Source organism: Bemisia tabaci, chromosome 7, assembly GCF_918797505.1.
Source record: "Bemisia tabaci chromosome 7, PGI_BMITA_v3".
Lineage (NCBI taxonomy): Eukaryota > Metazoa > Arthropoda > Insecta > Hemiptera > Aleyrodidae > Bemisia > Bemisia tabaci.
Genome location: NC_092799.1, coordinates 12,884,724 through 12,904,120, shown reverse-complemented (window position 1 = coordinate 12,904,120; position 19,397 = coordinate 12,884,724). Strand labels below are relative to the sequence as shown.

At 36.9% G+C, this 19,397-nt stretch overlaps 1 protein-coding gene across 1 annotated transcript; it reads left to right on the top strand.

Moving 5' to 3' along the window:
- The first annotated feature begins 5,802 nt into the window (after nucleotides 1–5,802).
- Nucleotides 5,803–16,864, top strand: Dbp45A (putative ATP-dependent RNA helicase Dbp45A). The gene is made up of 8 exons (XM_019048963.2): nucleotides 5,803–6,027; nucleotides 6,993–7,186; nucleotides 7,745–7,878; nucleotides 9,189–9,399; nucleotides 10,746–10,912; nucleotides 12,394–12,548; nucleotides 13,903–14,103; nucleotides 15,508–16,864. The coding sequence occupies exons 1-8, from the start codon at nucleotides 5,952–5,954 to the stop codon at nucleotides 15,744–15,746; spliced, it is 1,377 nt and encodes a 458-aa protein (XP_018904508.2). The 5' UTR covers nucleotides 5,803–5,951; the 3' UTR covers nucleotides 15,747–16,864.
- Nucleotides 16,865–19,397: the final 2,533 nt, after the last annotated feature.

Sequence of the window (19,397 nt, the reverse complement as noted above, 5' to 3'; positions counted from 1 at the left end):
TAAGCACGGCAGTGCACGGGGGTCCTCGCCCGGAAAAATTTTGAAAATTACAGCGAACCAGACGGCCGTTTTTCACAGCTTTTGACAATAATTGATTTTTTAAAGTTTAATTTTTGAGATCTCAAAGAGCGGTGTTGACGTATGTAAAAATACTTGAAGTCTAATTTTTTAATACATGTTTTTACGTGCACTCTTAATAAGCATTGACACATACGTACTAACACTTCACATTATAAAAGTAGTATGAATATTGAGTACTAGCCGTTCTGGAATTTTTTAGACTCTCTGTTTCTCATTTTTAAATTTAGCCTTCATTTTTTACTTTAACCATAACATATCGATGGTGAAAGTGCAGAAGTGCGTATCTCGATTTCTGACAGTTTTGAGTCGTTTGTGACAGTTTTAGCTGCGCATAAAAGTGTTGTTGAAGTTATCGTCTATCTACCAGTAAGAGATTATAATCGAAAAAAATCGGGAAGTCACTTAAAACCGTAGAACTTTTTTCGCGTATCTCGGGCTTAAGAGCAGAAATGCGTATCTCGTTCTGCAGCCTGATTGTTGAATTTTTTTTTTTGTCGGGACGACATAGATGACATAGGTTAAAAGGCGGAGCGTGATTGGTCGGCTATGTCTTATCGCTGCTTTATCGCGCCTTTGTCAGGTGGAATGAACATGAACAACATACTGTCGGAAACTTAAGAGGTGCCGTTAGCTTGTCGTGAGTTCAACCCGACATAGGCACGACAAAGCAGCGATAAGACTTAGCCGACCAATCACGCTTCGCCTTTTAACCTATGTCCTCTATATCGTCCCGACAAACAAGAAATTTCAACCATCAGGCTGCACTGGCCCCTTCATTTCATCCGGCGCGCCTTACGCACAACGCGCTCTCCTCAGCGTTTCCCCTGGTAAAAATTGGCAGTAGAATGTGTGTTCCAAAATACTATAGACCTAAAGCCGGCTGTAAGATTTCCAATAGCTTCTGTAGCCGGCGGTACAATTTCTTATAGCCTTTTATAGCCGATGGCGATTAAGCAACAGCCAGACGATAAAGTTTATGCTAAACGTTACTAATTAAGGATACTAGGACTTAGTTAGTTTTTAGCTCTCTTTTTGTGCTGGAGTAACTTGATTTATTTTGAGAGGTAAGCTCCGTACTTTTGAAGGATGCTTGTCATTCTTAATATGTTGGAGCGCCTTCAATTTCTTATGATACTGTGCAATACCTCTGGTGTGAAATAGTTGCTTCAGACGCCGTGGCACGCTGCGGCGAGGCGGGCAGGCAGTGAGCGCGAAACGCGCATTGGCGCCTACAAATCTAACAGGGATACTTCACGCATTGCGCAATGCGTGAAGTATCCCTGTTAGGTTTGTAGGCGCCAGTGCGTCGCCGCTCCGCTTTGTGTTAGGCTCTAATAATTAATCTCGCGGAGTCAGCGTTTTTCAACTCATGATTTTGAAATGTTTGCTCACTCTGTATGGACTATTCTAATTTTAATTGATGAAAAAAAATATGTTTTTAAGGAAAATATAATGTGTATTTTGTAAATATTAAGGTAGTTCCGTATCAAACTTAATGATCTCCAAAGCACACGAATTTCTACACAATTTCTTATAGCCTTTTATAGCCAATGGCGATAAAGTGTAAAGCCCGGCGATAGGAACTATAGCCCGACTGTATACTTTTTTATAGCTTCGTATAGCCCGGCTATATGATTTGCTCCGCTTTCTACAGTCACCTATATGATTTTCAATAGCCATTTTTAGTCGGCTATAAGAATTCCTATGGTATTTTGAAACGCAGCTCCTATCGCCAACTTTTATCAGGGTCCCGCTAATAGCATACATCAGTTGATCAGCTGCTCTGTGTTTTTATTTATTTTCAGGAATTCGCTGATTTTGAAAAGTTGCTAAATGCTTATCACTCCAGGGCCCTCCAGTATCATTTCTTCATAGGTACCTATTACTAGCGGCGCGGGGCGTTCATGTATGGGTCAATGCAGTCATATGACACGACGCGACAGTTCATCACAACGGTCAGTTGTATTAGAGTCAATAGAGTCATACAATATTTCATCTATGGTATTGGATCAACTAAAGCTCCTAAACAAGTTTTAAGTATGAATAAGCAACCTAAATTTCTTTCCAATTTCAGATCCCTTCCAAGGCCGAAGTATCCCCCGGATATTAAGTCTAAAACAACATACCAAAAAAAAAAAAAAAAAAAAAAAAAAAAGTATAAATAAGCTCTATTTTTGATCTTAATGATCAAGAACACGTTAAAAGCACTAATTGCAGAAATGTGTATCTCGTGATTAAATGTCATTTTCCAATCATACAATGCTTGATCCGGCCGTATGAGATCAAACTAAGGCCTCCTATAAGGAATTGTAAGGGCGAAACTCTCATTTCGGTCTTCAAATGATTCAAATCCGCCAACAACAGGTTTAAAACACTCATTGCGAAAATGCGTAACTCGTGATGAAGTGTCAATTGTTAGTGCCGAAAACGCGAATCTCGGCATTTCTGTCGTATTTTCTAACATTTCGAGACATTATTCAAAATGCTGATAGAGTCTGGAAAAGCATCTTATTCTTGCTATTCTCAAGAATTATGACCCTCTACGGACAATAAGGAGGAATGTGGACAGTTTTTTTTTTACTCTCCCGGAAAATCGTGTATTCCGAGAAACGTACTTCGTGCACTTTCACAATCGACGTGAATAAATACCCTGCTACTTTCTCGACCCATTGAAGTTTTGACGCAAACGCAATTGATCGACATGAAAATTTTCAACGATGAGTAATGCTGTTCAAATCATCAAAAATTTATATAACATGAGCTTGTAATCTTCTCTAAAAACAGAAAAATTTTATTAAATCTGCAGAGATTCTCCATTTAAAGTATGCAAAAAATGCGATATTTTTACTTCAATCAATGGAATGTACTATAGAGCATAGACGATAGACTATATCATAGTTGTTTGATCGAAGGAAGCGAACATCATGTTACGCGTTGAATGAACTTTTGTTCGACGATAAGAATTAGCGCCAAAAGAATAGGCGGCCGCCCCTTTGTCGATTGAGCACAGGGGAGAATTTCATGAGCCGCCGCCCGCGGCGCACTATGGTCCAGAACTCAAGAATAGGAAGAAATAAGATGTATAATGACTGTTGTTGTGTTGATCACGAGGGTGGTTTCACGATAGCTGGAATAGTTTTGTCGCCGTAACAGACAACACATTTTTTGGTCATATTTTTAGTAGAAATGATAAGCACGAATTTTTTCGCATAAATCTTCAAAGGGTTGCGTCTTATAACGCTTTCCAATGATTTATCGATCCACTTCTCAAGTAATATTATGTAAATTTCGATAATGTGCTGTCTGTTATGCGGTAAAAAGTCAGCGTAACAGACAGCAAATTTTCGGCCATTTATATATATTAAAATTGAAAAAAAGAGCGATAAATCTTTGAAAAGCGTTATAACACGTAACCCTGTGTAGATTAATGTAAAAAAATTCGAGTGGTTATTATTACCACTAAAAATATAACCGAAAAATGTGTTGTCTGTTACGGCGACAAAACTGTCGTGAAACCACCCACAAAAGTTTCGTTACTTGGGTTTTTTGAGTCTCCAATTTCTAATTAGAAGTCATATTGCCAAGATTTTAACATCCTGACCTAGTAATGTGGGAAAGTTTATGGCACGCTGCGGCGCGGCGAGCTGCCAGCTCGAAATGCACATTGGCGCCTACAAACCTAAGTGGATACTTCAAGCATTGCACGATGCGTGAAGTAGCCCCTTAGGTTTGTAGGCGTCAGTGCGCGTTTCGTGCTGGCAGCACGCCGCGGCGCTCCCGGCGCACACTGTGGTATTGGACCTGAAAAGCTGGCCAAAACTATTTATCATCAAATATCGCCGAATTTTAAAAATATTTTACAATCAGTACTTCTTCTTAAGTGATAATATGCACAATTTAACCACCTAACACATCATATGACAATTTGCGGTGAGTTTAAAGAGGGGGCAAGAAGCCCGCCAAAAAGCCTTTAAAAGGACGCAAAGTATCTGACTAAAGCGGTGCATTTAGACGAGTTTCTTCTTCACCTATGGTCTACTTTTCGAAATAAGGACTTTCTATTACCCCATTAATGGTTTTTTTTTTTTAAAAAATAGCGTAAGTCACTTAAAAATTTTTGACGAAACAGCCGATCTCTCATTGAGGAGTAATTGTACATTTCTCAACAAAATTAATATGAATCATTCTAGATATTAGATTTTTGACAGTTTTGAATCAAAATTAGTGCTAGTATGAAAGTGCCGCGACCTCCATATGATGATTTGAGGATAAACTATAAGATGAAAATGAGTTTCATCATAATAAGAACCATTGTAAGGACAGAAAGCACCTGTGAAAATGATTCATTTTGATGGGTTCCTTCCTAACCCATGGTCCACATCTCAAAGTGAGGACACTTCACTGCGGAATTCGTAACAAAACCACATATCTCATTTTTACGAGGCTTCAAATATGCCTCTCAGCGTATAATTTCATGGTGCCAGAGGGCCACTTTTAAAGCCCCGCCCCGCAGCCGTATGGACTCAAATTTGTCTGTCAAAGTAAAACATGGCATAAATATGTCTATACTCAAGGATAATGCACGAAGAGATTGTTAGATAACGGATTAAACACTTTTGCAAGACTTTAAAGTGACCCTTCCATCCGCTTTCAAATTATTTTTTTTTATCCCTCTTTCGAGGGCATAGAGACCAGAGAAATAGGTTGCGTGGCCAAATATCATCCAATTTGGTACTAAATGGGTCAGAGCTGTTGGAAAAATACAATTTCAGTCGTTAGTATCGACAAATTTTTCCCATTCATATTTGTGAAAATCGCTCAAAAGTCCATCTTTAAAGTAAAAAATTTCCGTTTCCTCAGTTTTCCTCAGTCTGTCACCTCTGAATCCTGAAAATACCCACTTTGGACTATAACATTCCGCCTTAAACCGCTTGAGCGCAGTTGAGCGCAAAAAGAAATCGGACTCTGAATTTCGAAAAAAACGTTTACTTTTACATCACTTTTCAACCCTCTGTGAAAATCACTAAAAAAGGAAAATTCGAAAATACTGTGGTTAGTTGTGTAGAATATACCCCTAAAAATACGTTGCATATCGCCAAACTTCCCTCCTATGGTCGCACAGTTGAAGTAAACTGATCGACGAGTCGCGCGCCGAAACATATCAAAATAATCGCCGAGAAATAGGTAACTTCGTGGTCTCTTCGCGGGAAATTGAGCCACTCGAAAAATGGTACATACATGTCTACCAGGGTAAAAAACAGTGTAGATTTCGAATATCACATTGGTTTTCCAATAAAAAAAAATTTAAAATTGAGGTTTTGGCCAGGTTTTTCGGTCAAATACCACAGTGTGCGGCGGGCGGGTGGTGAACGATTTCTGGCGGGAAGAGCTCCCTGGCGGAAAAACTCTTGTATCGTATAATTTTTTTTTTTTTTTCAATTTTCGACTTTTAAAATTCTACACTGGTCGTGTGAAGTAATTAGAACTCAACACTAGACGAAGTATTATAATGGAAGGCGGTTCGTGCGCCTTGCGCGCCGCGGACGGCGCAGAGCCGCTCATGAAATTTTCCCCTGTGCTCTGTCGGCCCCCTTGTTCGAAGTCCGTCAAATTGAACTTGGCGCTAAATATTTGAATTCACCAATAACCGCGCGCGCGGGAGAAACCGGGCGATGGATGATGAACGTCTTTGAGGTTATGTTTTTGTTTTGATCAATAATTACCGCATGTCGGTGTGGCTGTGATACTTGATACTTGTGTTACTTTTAATTTTTTTTTATAAGTCTTCGAGTTTTTTAAAATATATTTGAGATATTTAATATCTCATGCTCATTCTGCGCTGTGTGTCTTGCTCTTGATTCTATGTCACCATGGCTAATGAGACCACTGTGAGCTTTAAACAGCTCAACTTGAATTCTTGGATTATTCGACAGTTGCAGAATATTGGTAATTATTTACAGTTATTTCCAGTAAAGTCTTTTCTCATACACCGATGGGTCTCAAAGAATGTTGAACTGTAGAGGTGTTTAGGAGGGAAGGCAGATACTTTGCTGTAGGCATGCAGTGCTGGTGATTTCGACTTTACAAGAATCCCAAATCCTGGGATTTACGCTCACAGCCTGACTTGTTGGTCAGATAATTTTATTATCAAAAGCCTCCTGATAGAACGAGGAAATTATACCCCCTCTGCCGAAGTCACATATTGAAAGTACAAGCAAGGCGGATAAAGAATGGTGGTCACATTTCGTACCCTCTTGACGTCACATAGCTTTGGGTACGTTTTGGGTTTATCCTGATTGCATGGCAAAGCATGTACCCTCTGCGAGCCTTTTAAGTGGCGGCTCAACTGAAAATGTGACCCTCTTTCTGTATCTGCCGTGGTGTATCAGCTGTTTAAGCTATGATCTGAGAATTAGCTTCAATAACCTGTTCTGTGTTAACCGACAGTGTGGCATAAAGACCTAAAAGCCCCTAGAAATGGAGGAACGCATGGCATCATTCAACGTAAATTTATACGGCAACCATTGGGTCAATTGATGAGTGATGCATTGTGCTTAAAGTGACATTTTGACGGTGTAAGTCGGCAATCACATAACTCGGTTTGCAACGTCGCCAACTCCCTGTCATACTTTATTTTTTAAACGGAAAACTACTCAACGGCAATCTATTAAAACTGCCGTGATTTTTCTTCTACGTGCGGAGAAAATTCTGCAAAAACTTCAAGGAATGATGTCAATTTGTTCTCCTTTAAAAAAATAACATAGCGGCGGAGATTTTCAGACACCGCAAAGGAGTTATGTGATTGCCGACTTACACCGTCGATTTGTCTCTTCTTTTCTTTTCCCATAGTCTTAATTTAGATGATAAAAATCTATAAGTGATGTTTGTTGTTGTTCTTTTTTATCTACCAGGTCTAACAATTGCAACTCCCATACAGAGTCACTGCATTCCTAAAATTTTAGAAGGGAAGGATTGCATCGGATGTGCTAAAACTGGTAGTGGGAAGACTCTAGCTTTCGCGATACCAATTTTGCAGAAACTATGCGAAGATCCATACGGAATATTTGCTCTTGTGCTTACGCCAACCCGAGAACTTGCTTATCAGGTGAGCCATCTGTGTTAATAATCGAGAAGCTGTGTCGTTCGCAGATGTATGCAACATCATAGCAAAAATAGACTCTAAAGGAAAATTTGGTGATCAAAATAGCTACCCGCAGATGAGGCTGAGGATGTTGAAATCACTGTTTTCAGATGCTTGTATGTTGGAGATATGACTCATAAGAAGAAAGAGCTGTCTTTAATCTCTAGTGAACCTAGCTAATATTTGAAGTATTCAAAAAATTATTACAATCCCTGAAAACTCATGAGCTTTTAGAGCCAAAATAAGTGGAAATCTCTCAACCTTTACCGCTTCTGTTTTAAATTTCAAAATTGTCTCCGTTTTCTTGCGATACCATCAACCAATCGGAGGAGTGACTTCATTTTCAGCTGTTATGTAGAGAAGTACATTTCTCCGCTTCCCACTAGCTTCTGTATTTTCCGTATGTCTGACGAGGGTAATTGATTTTTATCAATCCCTGACCAAAATTTGCTGTTTGAAGGATGCTTGATGACTCATCAAAATTCTCAAAATGACCACCACTCCTTCTATACATTATTTCAGATAGGTGATCAGTTTTCCGTTCTAGGGAAGCCCATGAATTTAAGGTACACTGTCGTGACTGGAGGAATGGAAATGTTGACTCAAGCCCAGGAATTACGTCAAAACCCGCATGTTGTCATTTCGACTCCTGGCAGGTAACCTTCTTTTTTTACTATTCACTATCTTCAACTCTCAAAGCGCAATGTGTTTGATTGTGTAAATGAAGCACTTTAGCACCTGTACTTTTGGTTGTTATAAACTTTAATTTAATTGGATGGTTGACAATGTTTTGGAATGAAGCATTTTCAAGCTGGTCTCATCCCCTAAACTTTCTTAAGTAACAGATTAGACCATGAATGCCTTCCAAAATCAATTCTAATTAAAGTGCAAACTTATTTTCACAATTGTCATCGTTTTGGGTTCTCAGTGTCCAAGAAAAATAGAAATCACTGAGGACTGAATGTGGTAGAAATCCGATGAAGAACTTGGACGATTCAAGGCAAATCTCTTAAATTTTAGAAATTTTTGTCACATTATACCTTTGGTGATTTTTAGAATAAAAAACAAAAAGTCTGCTTTAAGAAAAGAGTGTGGATATGCTGAAAAAGCATGGATTTCGAAAAGTTGATATGGAAGTAAGGAAAATGTATGATTTTTCTTAGAAAAGCGTGAAGAAATGAATTGTTTGTGATGGACTCTAAGAAGTAATCAGGAGGTATGCAATTTTTCTAATTTTCATTTTGTCAAAATCCTGATTAAAGCATTCTTACATTCTAATTTCCAAAACTGATTTTTTTTTTTTTTTTTTTTTTTGCAAGAATTTGCTTATCGAAGTTATGCATGTAAGGAAAGCAGAAAGTGAGGACAGCAATAAAAAAGCAAAGATTTCTAGAAACATTTAAAGAAAGAAAGAAAAAATAAGAAAAAATGGGGATGTAAGTGTGCAAAATGAAAGGATGTTTGTGAAAGATACTCGTGAAAAACACTCCAGAAAATTTTAAGTTTTGACTTTTTCGGTGATTTTATGTAAATTCTGCGATTGCTTTGCTTGTAAATCCAAAAATTCTCAAGATAATGGATATTCCGAATACACTATGAACCTAGCAATTGTAAAACGTGGAAGGAAAGGTTCTCCTTTTTTTTCATGAACTTAACGAATTCTAATAGTAACACCCGATTTTTGTGCTCTATTGTCACCTTCTAACTTTTTACTGTGTATTTTCCTGTGGCAAAATGAGGCAATTGGCTAATTTCTTGTCGTGCAAAAAGGAAGTATAATATGTATTTCATCCATCACCTGCTATGTGGTTTGCTCATAGTTTTATAATATAATTTTTCTCCGCAGTAAAACACCCCATCTACTTGTTCAAACTGCTCTTGATCTTTAGAAAGTCAGATCAGACCTTCTCGCAAATTTAAAATTTTGTTAAAATAAATACAAGTTTCTATTTTTTATAAATTGCAGACTAGCTGATCATTTGGAAAGTTGCGATACCTTCTCCCTGAAGCGAATCAAATTTCTAGTTCTTGATGAAGCAGATAGACTTCTCGGCGGTTTATTTGACAAACAGATCAAAACTATCTTCTCAGCAATCCCGAAAAATTGCCACCGTCTCTTGTTCAGTGCTACAATGACTGATGTGTTAGAAACTGTGAAAGAAGTGACGGATAAAGATGTACGTCCTGTAATTTCTCAATTCAAGAATCATTAATATTTCAAGCATTTTCATCCATAATGTAGGATGATGCAGACCACCTTTATCAGGCTTTTTTTTTTTTTTGGTTAGTTTAGGTCAGACAAAGTTGGCGGCCTCAGATAGGACTATAGTATTGACCCTGAGGAATTCAAGTTTCATTGTGCAGAAGCCCTCCCAGCTCCCTTAGGAGGGTAAAAAAGAGATCCTGACTTTGTAAGACAGGCCAATTTTAAAATAATTCTACAGACAACTTCCTCTGAGTCAAACGCTTTTAAGTGGAATTTTCCTCTAAGTCAAACTTTTTTAAGGTCTAGTCGAATTTTTCATAAGAACAAAAAGCGCTCTAAGTGAAATTTCTCGTTGTGTGGAAGTAGCAATCCAGTTCCAATGCAATTTGCCTTGGAAGAAGTTAACTGTATCAGAATCAAAAAGTTCAGGAAATTGTATCCTACTTTTAAACGAAAAGTCCTAAATAGGCGCAACCCTGTCCAAAGTACTGACTCCTACAGGTGGGACCCACTTAATGTTCTTTGACTGACAAAATAGCCAACATTAAAAAATGTGGGTTTTTTTTTTTTAAAAAAAATCAAACATAATTTTATTAAGATTGATATCACTACCAATTACATTGATGGTAGCTATTAGCTGTGCTTAATCTCACAACCAGGGTTATAAAGACAATTAACGTTAAATACGTGTGTTAACCATGTTACCATTATTTAGCCAATGGAGCAGCAATGCCTTCACTCCAATGTTCAAATATAAAAAGAATTTAAATTGAATTTCTTCTCATGAGGTCTCAGGATTATGATCCCGCATGAAAACTATTGTATTGTCTGTAACACAATTGACTTGGTAATACAACTATTCTCTATGTATCTATGTTACGAAAAATTTTAATATGTATCATAATGCCAGAAAAATCTTCAACATACTCTCATTTGACCTTTTATTGAGAATCTATTCCTACTCTGCAGAGTTTAAAAAAATAGTCACAGAATCAGTGTACTGTAGACTAAAATTGAATGCGAAAACCGCTAATGTCCATTTTTCCAATCTTCAGTTTTTTTGAGTTGACAATACTTTTAAAGAGTTGATACAACCAAAAAAGTGATGAAAGGACTCGTTTTGGAATTAAGGTAACCCGGAGACGGGTATGAACGCTTTTTCGTGGTTGCATCCAACTTAGAAAAGTATTATCAACTCAAAAAAACCGAAGACAGGAAAAGTGGACTTTAGCGGTTTTCGCACATCCTGATTCAATTACAGTTCTGTCTAAGTTTACAGCAGACTTATTTCACTGATGTTTTTTCAAAATTTCCCAGGTATTTGTCCATATTTCTGAATCTGAAGTGGCAACAGTAGATGAACTGGAGCAGCTGTACGTATTATGTCCATTAGACATACGAGATGGTTACTTAGTTGAAGTCATCAGATTGTACCGAGAGGAGAATCCCAGAAGTTCAATGATTATTTTCACTGACACTTGCAAGTAAGTCTATCAGGCAGGTGAACAACTAAATTTTACAAACTTTTACTTTTACCCTAATAATAATTATATTTAAAATTATATGATAATCTATTTTCTGCTAGTCATCACTTTTAGAATCTTAAAGTATTGGTGAGAAAAAGTAAAATTTGCTATAAGGAAACTTTTAATAAGTGCTTCAAATCTTAAGGTTGAAAAAAGCGTATTTTATGTTAGAAGGAACTAAGTTCAAATAAATAGGTCAGTTGCACGGAAAAGATGCTGGCCAAATGACTAGACCCTCCATAGGTAAAACCACACTAAAATTAAGATGGGCTTACCAAAAAAGTCTGGAGTATATGTACTTTTCTGTGGTCAATTTGTGAAATGTTAAACACACTTTTTCAAATTTTCTTTGTCTGTTGATAATTTTTCCAAGTTGTCAGCAACCTAATATATCTATACTATTGTGGGGAACGAATCCCACCTCTATGGTCCCTACGTATCAGAAATGCACTCAATCTTGTCGCGATACCGCAATGCGTAGCGTAGACGGAGGTATTTCTGATAGGGATGAAGAAAAAGACTTTTCGGGAAGAGGTGGTGGCAGCGAGAGGTGATGAAAGGAAAAACACAGATTTTCCCTCTGACGAATTTGACAGGTCACCCTTGAGAGGGAGTAAAAACGGGGCGAAAGCGCAGGCGATGCCACAGCTCCCTTCGGCATGAATTTCCAAAACACTCTGTCCGAACTACCCCCCGATGCGGCGTCCGCCGATCGCAAATCCTCGCTAGTACGCGCATGCTCTGTTCGAGGTGTGTATCAGCGAAAAAAGACGAAGAGTAGCGTTGTCGAATATCCTCCTAAAATGGAAAGATTTTATGGCGGATATTCGGGAACGAATACTTCTCCGACACTACAAGCTCCGAGACCTCCTAAATTTGCATTTCTGGTAATGCTTAGTTCCAGCGTTCTACCGGGCTGATTTTCATTATTTTTGCAGCTATTGACAGGCAATTGTCTCTAGATGAGCCCGCTCTATTCAGATTTTGAAAATATGACCCAGGTTTTTTTATATTATGTGGTAAAGTTGTGAATTCTCCCATTTAAACATTGTAATATTTTATTTTTTCTCATAGTTTGTTTGAGCGTTGTACTGGACCGATTTCCATGATTTTTGCGGGTATCGACAGGTGATAGTTCCTAGATGAGCCGGCTCTAATCCGATTTTGGAAATAGGACCCAGCGTTTTTTACACTCATGTTATAAAAGTGAGCGAATTTACAGAATGCTCTGCATCTGCTTCCGTAGTGGGGGAGTAGCCTGCGCAACAGCTCTATTCTATAAAGAGAAGATTCTTCCTCATCAAATTAAGGTGGGCGGTGGCGGAGTCATTTAAAGCGTCAGACGCTTCAGCATGGAGTCTTGGGAAGTGGGCTTTATTCCTGACTCTCTGACCTTTTAATTATAACCTAATACTTCATTTAAGATTTTTTGGTTGCAGGAACTGTGCTCTCCTGTCCATGACTCTCAACGACATCGGTTTCACAAATGTTGCGCTGCATGGAATGATACCTCAAAAACAAAGATTGGCAGCTTTATCAAAATTTAAGTCTAAAAATGTAAAGATCCTAATTGCAACTGACGTTGCATCTAGAGGTAAGATCGCTCACAGATTGGATACAGATTGTTGTATTTTATAATGGATAAGGAAATCTACTTTCTATGGTCAAAATCAAATGATAAATTTAGGAAAATTAGAAGAATTTTAATCGTTCACTTTCCAAGCTGTTCAGTCATATGTTACAATTTGACGGTGTAAGTCCGCAATCACATATCTCGTTTGCGGTGTTTGGAAATCTCCGCCTTTATTTTATTATTTTAAAGGAGAACAAATTGACATCATTCCATGAAGTTTTTGCAGAATTTTCTTCGCGTGGAGAAGAAAAATCACGGCAGTTTTAAAGAATTGCCGCCGAGTAGTTTTCCGTTTAAAAAATGAAGTTTGACAGGAAGTTTGCAACGTTGCAAACCGAGTTATGTGATTGTCGACTTACACCCTCGAATTGTCCTACATGGAATATCAGGAGTGTCGTTCCAATGTTACAGATGGGTCAACAATCTAACTTAACTACAATGGATCAGTGGTAACTGTTTTTTAATTCTACTTTTTTAATTGACTACATTTTGCAATTAAGTCCTCCAATTTCTGGCTCAGTTTAGAAACAACGTATGTACCATTAGTTTTCCTATGCACATAAGTGCTTTTACGGATGAGCTACTGTTTGTAATTTCTCATTGCAAAATGAGGTCCAATTCATTGTCTGAATATTCGGGATGAACTAAGCTTCTTGCAATTTTTTTTAGATTTTTCTAAACCCAAAATAGCTGTGAATCCCTGTTTTGAAAATGCTACAAATGTACTCCGTTTGAAACAATATTTTTTGGGGTTTCTATTGAAGCAGTCAGGCGGAAGAAACAGCATTTGCTGATTGGCTGAACTGAGCTTCAAGCATTGCCTTGCTATGTCAGCTCAGTTGTCGGCTTTTGATTGTTCGGATTTTCATTAGTTTTTTCTCCCTGTAGAAATGATATTTCAAACTTTTGAATGAGCTTTTTGATTTTTTTTTACTTAACTGTACACAAGAAAAACTATATTACAACCCTACTCAAATTGGTTGCCATTGTTCATTGCAATAAAATGTTCAAAAGGTTTTGAAAAGTTTTTTCAATCTTTAATTTTATTTATCAGAACTGCTTGGAAAATTATCGAATTTGGTTTTTATAGTCGCACCTTTTTTTGATCCGAGTCATTAATTGCTAAGACACACTTGTCCTATTTCTTGATAGAATGGTACCATGTTGATAAAAATTAGTTGCTCCTTCCTTTTGTGTCGGCTCTTTGGTGTGACTGATTTTCAGTTCAAGTCAAGATGTGGATGCATGTACATGAACTAACGGAAAATACTGGAATTTGTTGTTGAACTCACATGAAATTTTTACCTTTTAACAGGCTTGGACATACCGCAAGTTGAGTTGGTCATCAACCACACGATACCGAATGAACCAAAGACATATGTTCATCGAGTAGGACGAACTGCTAGAGCTGGGCGCGGTGGAACCTCAATTTCGTTGGTAACACCGCATGATATCAAATTAGTTAAGGCCATTGAAAAAGTAATCAACATGAAAATGAAGGAGTTCCCAGTTGATGGTAAGTTTACTATGAACTTGACTTACCACCTGTAATTCAATTCATATGATTGAATTTACCTTCCTTTTATTACATGCTGAAAAAAGTTATTACAACATAATGTTAACGGCTAATAAAATGCTTCATTCTGCAAGTTTCTGGATGCCATAAAAGGGTATCCAAGGGTAAGGGCACCAAAATGCTCCCCTCACAGATTTTGAAGTTAATGGTCTAAACCCTTCCAGAAGGTCCTAAAATCATGGTATTGGGCAATTTTTACTTCTCGGCCTGAACCACCCTTGCCCCCTCCATCCAGCCCAAAAAATCCCATTTTTCGAGGAATTTAAGATATTTTCACGTTATATTTCATATCTCTCGCGTTTTTCTACGAAAATTCACCAAAATTTCATCATATGTACATCAAGCCAACTAAATTCTTGGGTACAAAAATCAAATTCATTGAACCATACGAATATTTAGATCTCTAAAAAAATTCGAAAAAATTGTAAATTCTCAAATTTTTTTCTCAAATTTTATCAATTAAAAAAAAATGAGAGTACATCTTTTTCGTTGCCCTTAAAATGTAAGCAGGATACCTAGTTGTTAGCCATAAAAATTCAAGCCCTCAGGTTTGGTGCGTCTCACCAAAAAATGGTTTTTTTTAAGCGCCAAAAAAAACAGGGTTTTTTTACATGCTGCAAGTAACCAATACTGTGTCAGTGATTTTGACAGTTTTGGCGCCAAAAAACAGGTTTTCCTTTTTTACATGGGACACAGGGTCTCAATCGACCGGAAAAATTGCCCAAAACCGTGATATTAGGGATCTTATAGAAGGGTTTAGACCATTAAATTCAAAATCTATGACCAGAGGCATTTTGGTGCCCTAACCTTGGAATACCATTTGACTCTAAATTGAAATACAAGCGAGTGGAAAATTCAATTTTGAAAAATATTTGTAAGATCCTTATCTTTTGTCAAGAGAATAATGGTGGCTAACAAACAACACCGCCTATCTTCAAACTGATGATTTTGCAGAACGAAGAGAAAACTTCCCTATTTTTGTAATTTTAAGGTTGGACTTGCAATTTTTTCATACATTACAATGCCATTGCAGCGCTCTCCTACAGAATTGGATAATAACTAAAATTACCAGCTTACGTATGTTATACTGTAGAATGCGGGAAAGTTGGTAACTTATTTTTGACACAATTGTTAGTTAGGCAGTATTTTTCGTTAGCCCTTGATGCAATTTCTATTACAGGTATCAGAGGTTGAAGCAGTCACTGAAAGAGTTTCTTTACTTTTGAAATCTGTGCAAGATTTGTTTAAGATACGAACATTGATTTTTGCATTTTGATGTGTTAGTATATATTTTTGGACCACTAATTCTATCAATACCAATCAAAGTACGATTTTTTATTGCAGGAAAGGAGGTGGCGAAAATTTTCACAGAAGTTGTCGTAACAAAGAAAGCGTCAGAATCAAAATTAGATGAATCTGACTTCCATGAGAAACGGAAAATACATCGCCGAAAAAAACTGATTCTGGAAGGAAAAGATCCAGATGAAATCGAAGAACAACTTAAAATGAAAAGGAAAGGCAAGAAATTGAAACATTTTAAACATGCCAAGAAGTCCAAGACAACTGAAGAAAAACGACTGTAGCCCTGGCTGAGTACTCATTCTTATCCTTCAGTCAATTTCATGAAGCAGTCCAATCTAATTGCTCAGGGAGAGTTTAAAAATTTTATTTCATGAAATTATTCTAAACACAAAGTGATGATGAGAACCCACTTTGAATTTTTAACCTCATGGATACTGATCTGTGTCATGCCAAATGAGGCACTGTATCATAAATGAACTTTCACTTGCGATTACATTTTTTAAGCGTAAAGCTTGACAAGCACACTGTAAACATAGAATAGTGCCTCAGAAACCGAGAAATGCAGCGTTTTAAAAGTCAATTTTTCCGCAAAGAGGTGTGTGAAAAAACGGCCAAAATGCCCAAACGTATTCTCAAATTTTGAATGCTTGTGATAAAGGAGCTTTTGAGATGCCTTGAACTGGCCGCAGTTTTGCTTAAAAACGCTGTGTTGCGACGTTGCCATTTTTTAAAGTGTGAACCTTTGAAAATTCATAACTACTTTGCATCTCAACAGAAAACAAAGAGAATGTAAAAACATCTCAATGGATATCAATGAACTTTTTTTTTAAAATGCTCCTCTTAAATAGAGCTTTCTAACTGTATGTAGTTATTTGGGTTTACTTACTTTAGATCGCAATAACTGTTGGTCTTCCAGATGGAGAAATATAAAACTCGATTTCATTTCTCGAATTGAGGTTATTAAAAAGGGGATTTTTAGAGTTTAAAAATGATTAGTACGGCGGCATAAAGGTATGTGGCTCATTGGTGGATCCAGGTTCAGGAAAGAGATGTCGTGACATGGCGTTGTGACTTCTTGTGCATGGTTCGTTAGAGTAAAAGTTAAAAAAAAAATTTCTATCATTCACAAAGTCTTTTTGGATTCGAAAAATAGAGTGAAACAGGAGTTGATAACAGTAAACTTCTGTCTGCTTCCTAAGAACCGAAGACTTACCGCCCCACCATTTATCTTATAACTATCATTTGCAAATATGTCATCATTTTGTTATCAATTTGATTATTTATTTTTTTCTAGGTCTTTTCCTATTTCAATATATTCTGTATTTTTATCCTCTGTGATATATGTGAAAAATATAAGAATATCGTCTGACATGAAAGTACAAAACGTGAAAAAATCAGACTCTTGATTCTTTCTTTTCTCTGAACACCCATTGATTTCCATAATTTAAAAGCAGTGAAAACTCTTAGCTTGCTGGGAAGTGTTAATGGTCTTTTCTTCAATCCCAAACTGGACAGAATTTTTTGAGTGTAGTCAAAATTGGCCTCAGGAAATTTTGGTAAGCTAAAATCTTACTGTGACCTTAAACCTAAATTTTGCAGTAACTACGAAAAATGCTGAAAACCCTAACTTACGTTCTATTTACTTTTAAATCAGTCTCCGACAAGAAGATTTGACCTCAGATTCCAAAAGGCATAAAAAAGTGTCCAGGAAAATCTAAAGTTTTTCACTGATTTGGAATCCGATGTGGCTCTTTTAATTTTGATGGTGGCATTCTTAAGTGAGCATTGTACATCGCTACTAGTTATAAAATAGTACAATGTGTGCGCAAGGATTTTTCATGACAGTCACTAAGATCTTTCAATTCCATCAATCTTTTGGATCAACAAATAGGAATCTTTGACCGTCGAGCATATTGATGGTGAAACTACAAAATCTGAAAATCCTACTGTAGTGTGTTGGTGTTCCTCCTCCTCCTCTATTTATTAAAAGAATATTATTTGACATTTTTGCATGAAAAAATCAGAGAATAAGCTCAGAAGAGCTAAAAAAAAGTCATAGAAAATTTTACCCAACAACAATGATCGGTTGGACTTGTTTATATATGCGAAGAACAACTATGTAAAAAAAAATAAAGTTAAACGAGACTATGTAGCTCAAAAACGTTATGCGTATAGTTCCTTTTAATTTAATTCCTTCTTACATAGTTCCTTTTAGCATAACAATGGTGCAACTGCAGAAACGCATTTCTCGGTTTGCAGACTTCCTATCTTACGATTATTTCTATGTGGAAAACCATTAAATACAATTTCTTTGAAACTTTAGTGGTTCTTCCTCTATATTTCAAAAATATTTTATGGAAATTTCAAGCCATGATAATGGTTCAGTCTCCTTATAAGAAATTAAATAGGAGCAAAGACTTTAAAAATTCCACACCTTAGATATGCATTTTTCTAGTTTCATTGCTGATAAATACATTCAACTTTCCCTCAAAAAAGTAAAATGTAACAATAAATCTGGAATGTCACTAAGTGCAATACATTTTTTGTTAGTTTCACCATTGATTTATCAGTATCACTGTGATTGCTTCAACTTTTCCTTGTCCCTACAGGCAAACAACAGCAACAATTTTTTAGATTCGTCTGTTGAAGTACATATCAGGGAGGCATGAAAATGCAAAGCAGATTCCTCCATCGAACAGCAAGAAAGTCGCTTAACTTTTGCAATGTTAAAATCGGTAGAAGTGTATGACTTGGTAAAATGTGTGGATTTTCAAAAATTAACACACTCGCTAACTGATTGTATGTACAAATTCACAAATACCCCTAAGATTAACATTAATGTTTTGCAAAGAACACAATTACAGTTGCTTATATCATTGCTGAGGTTGAACCAACCACTCTCACTCAAGAGGGAAACTCGAAAGAACTAAGGTTGATCAAGTCACTCCACTTCACAATTTTGCAGCCTCAAAGTAGCTCATGGTTCTCAGAAGTTATACTGAAATGAGTGTAGCATTGACGTGGAATCAACCGAGTATCCGAAGCGTTCATTTTTCCTCAAAAGGAATTTGTATCTTTTTAACTGCAAAAAGATTAGCATTCAAAGACTTATGATGAGTGGAAGTACAAAACCAGGTGCTTAAGTGCGATCAGTTATTGCTCAGACTGTGCAAAGCGTTCCTCAATTTAAAAATACCTAAACACCTCTGCTTGATGGACTTTTTCTTAAGAAATCTTCTCCAAGTTTTGACCTCATTTTCTCATCAAGAATCGTTATTCTTGGGTCACTGCATTTTGAATGAGCACAGCACACCTACAGCACAATCTTAGCAACACCTGATGGTGCTCACTGGGTTTTGAATTTCCACCTGTCAAATGTGAAACAATTATGTTAAGGTTGAGAAACAATCCAAGATTAGTAGGTACTTTTAAGTTTCAGGCTGGGACTTTCTCATGACACACATGAAGCCTTCAAATTCTTGTGAGGTGTGCATCTAACAAGTCTGCACTTTGACAAATATATTTCGCGCATATTTTTCACTCTTTGATGACATGCAGTCGTCACAGTGACGAGTTTTGATCATCGTGTCAATCAGAATTTTAAGAGTTTTAAAACTTGTCTCCAAAATTATCTTAGCATTGAACTGAACACCACATAGGTCAGACAGGTTCATCAATTGTTCAGTCACCGATGGGTAAGAATCATGAAAACTTTTAAAATCAACCACCCTTAATCTTGCCAAATCATCACTACCAATAAGATGTCACCAGACTACTTCAAAGCCAGATTTGACAATTTTTAATTGAATATTTCGTATCAAAGCCTCCCAATAAAATTTCTGGATTCCCTAAACATGGATTTACTCAACAAAAAGTCGAGGAAGTCTAAATTATGAGTTTTCTTTCTTCGTTCCTCTTTAGACCTTTTCTCG

Bases quoted from the DNA above. Each gene is read 5' to 3' on its own strand.
- Dbp45A (XM_019048963.2), top strand. From the start codon at position 5,952: ATGGCTAATGAGACCACTGTGAGCTTTAAACAGCTCAACTTGAATTCT. The intron at 7,187-7,744 runs GTGAGCCATCTG...ACATTATTTCAG, and splicing joins CCCGAGAACTTGCTTATCAG to ATAGGTGATCAGTTTTCCGT. The intron at 12,549-13,902 runs GTAAGATCGCTC...ACCTTTTAACAG, and splicing joins AACTGACGTTGCATCTAGAG to GCTTGGACATACCGCAAGTT.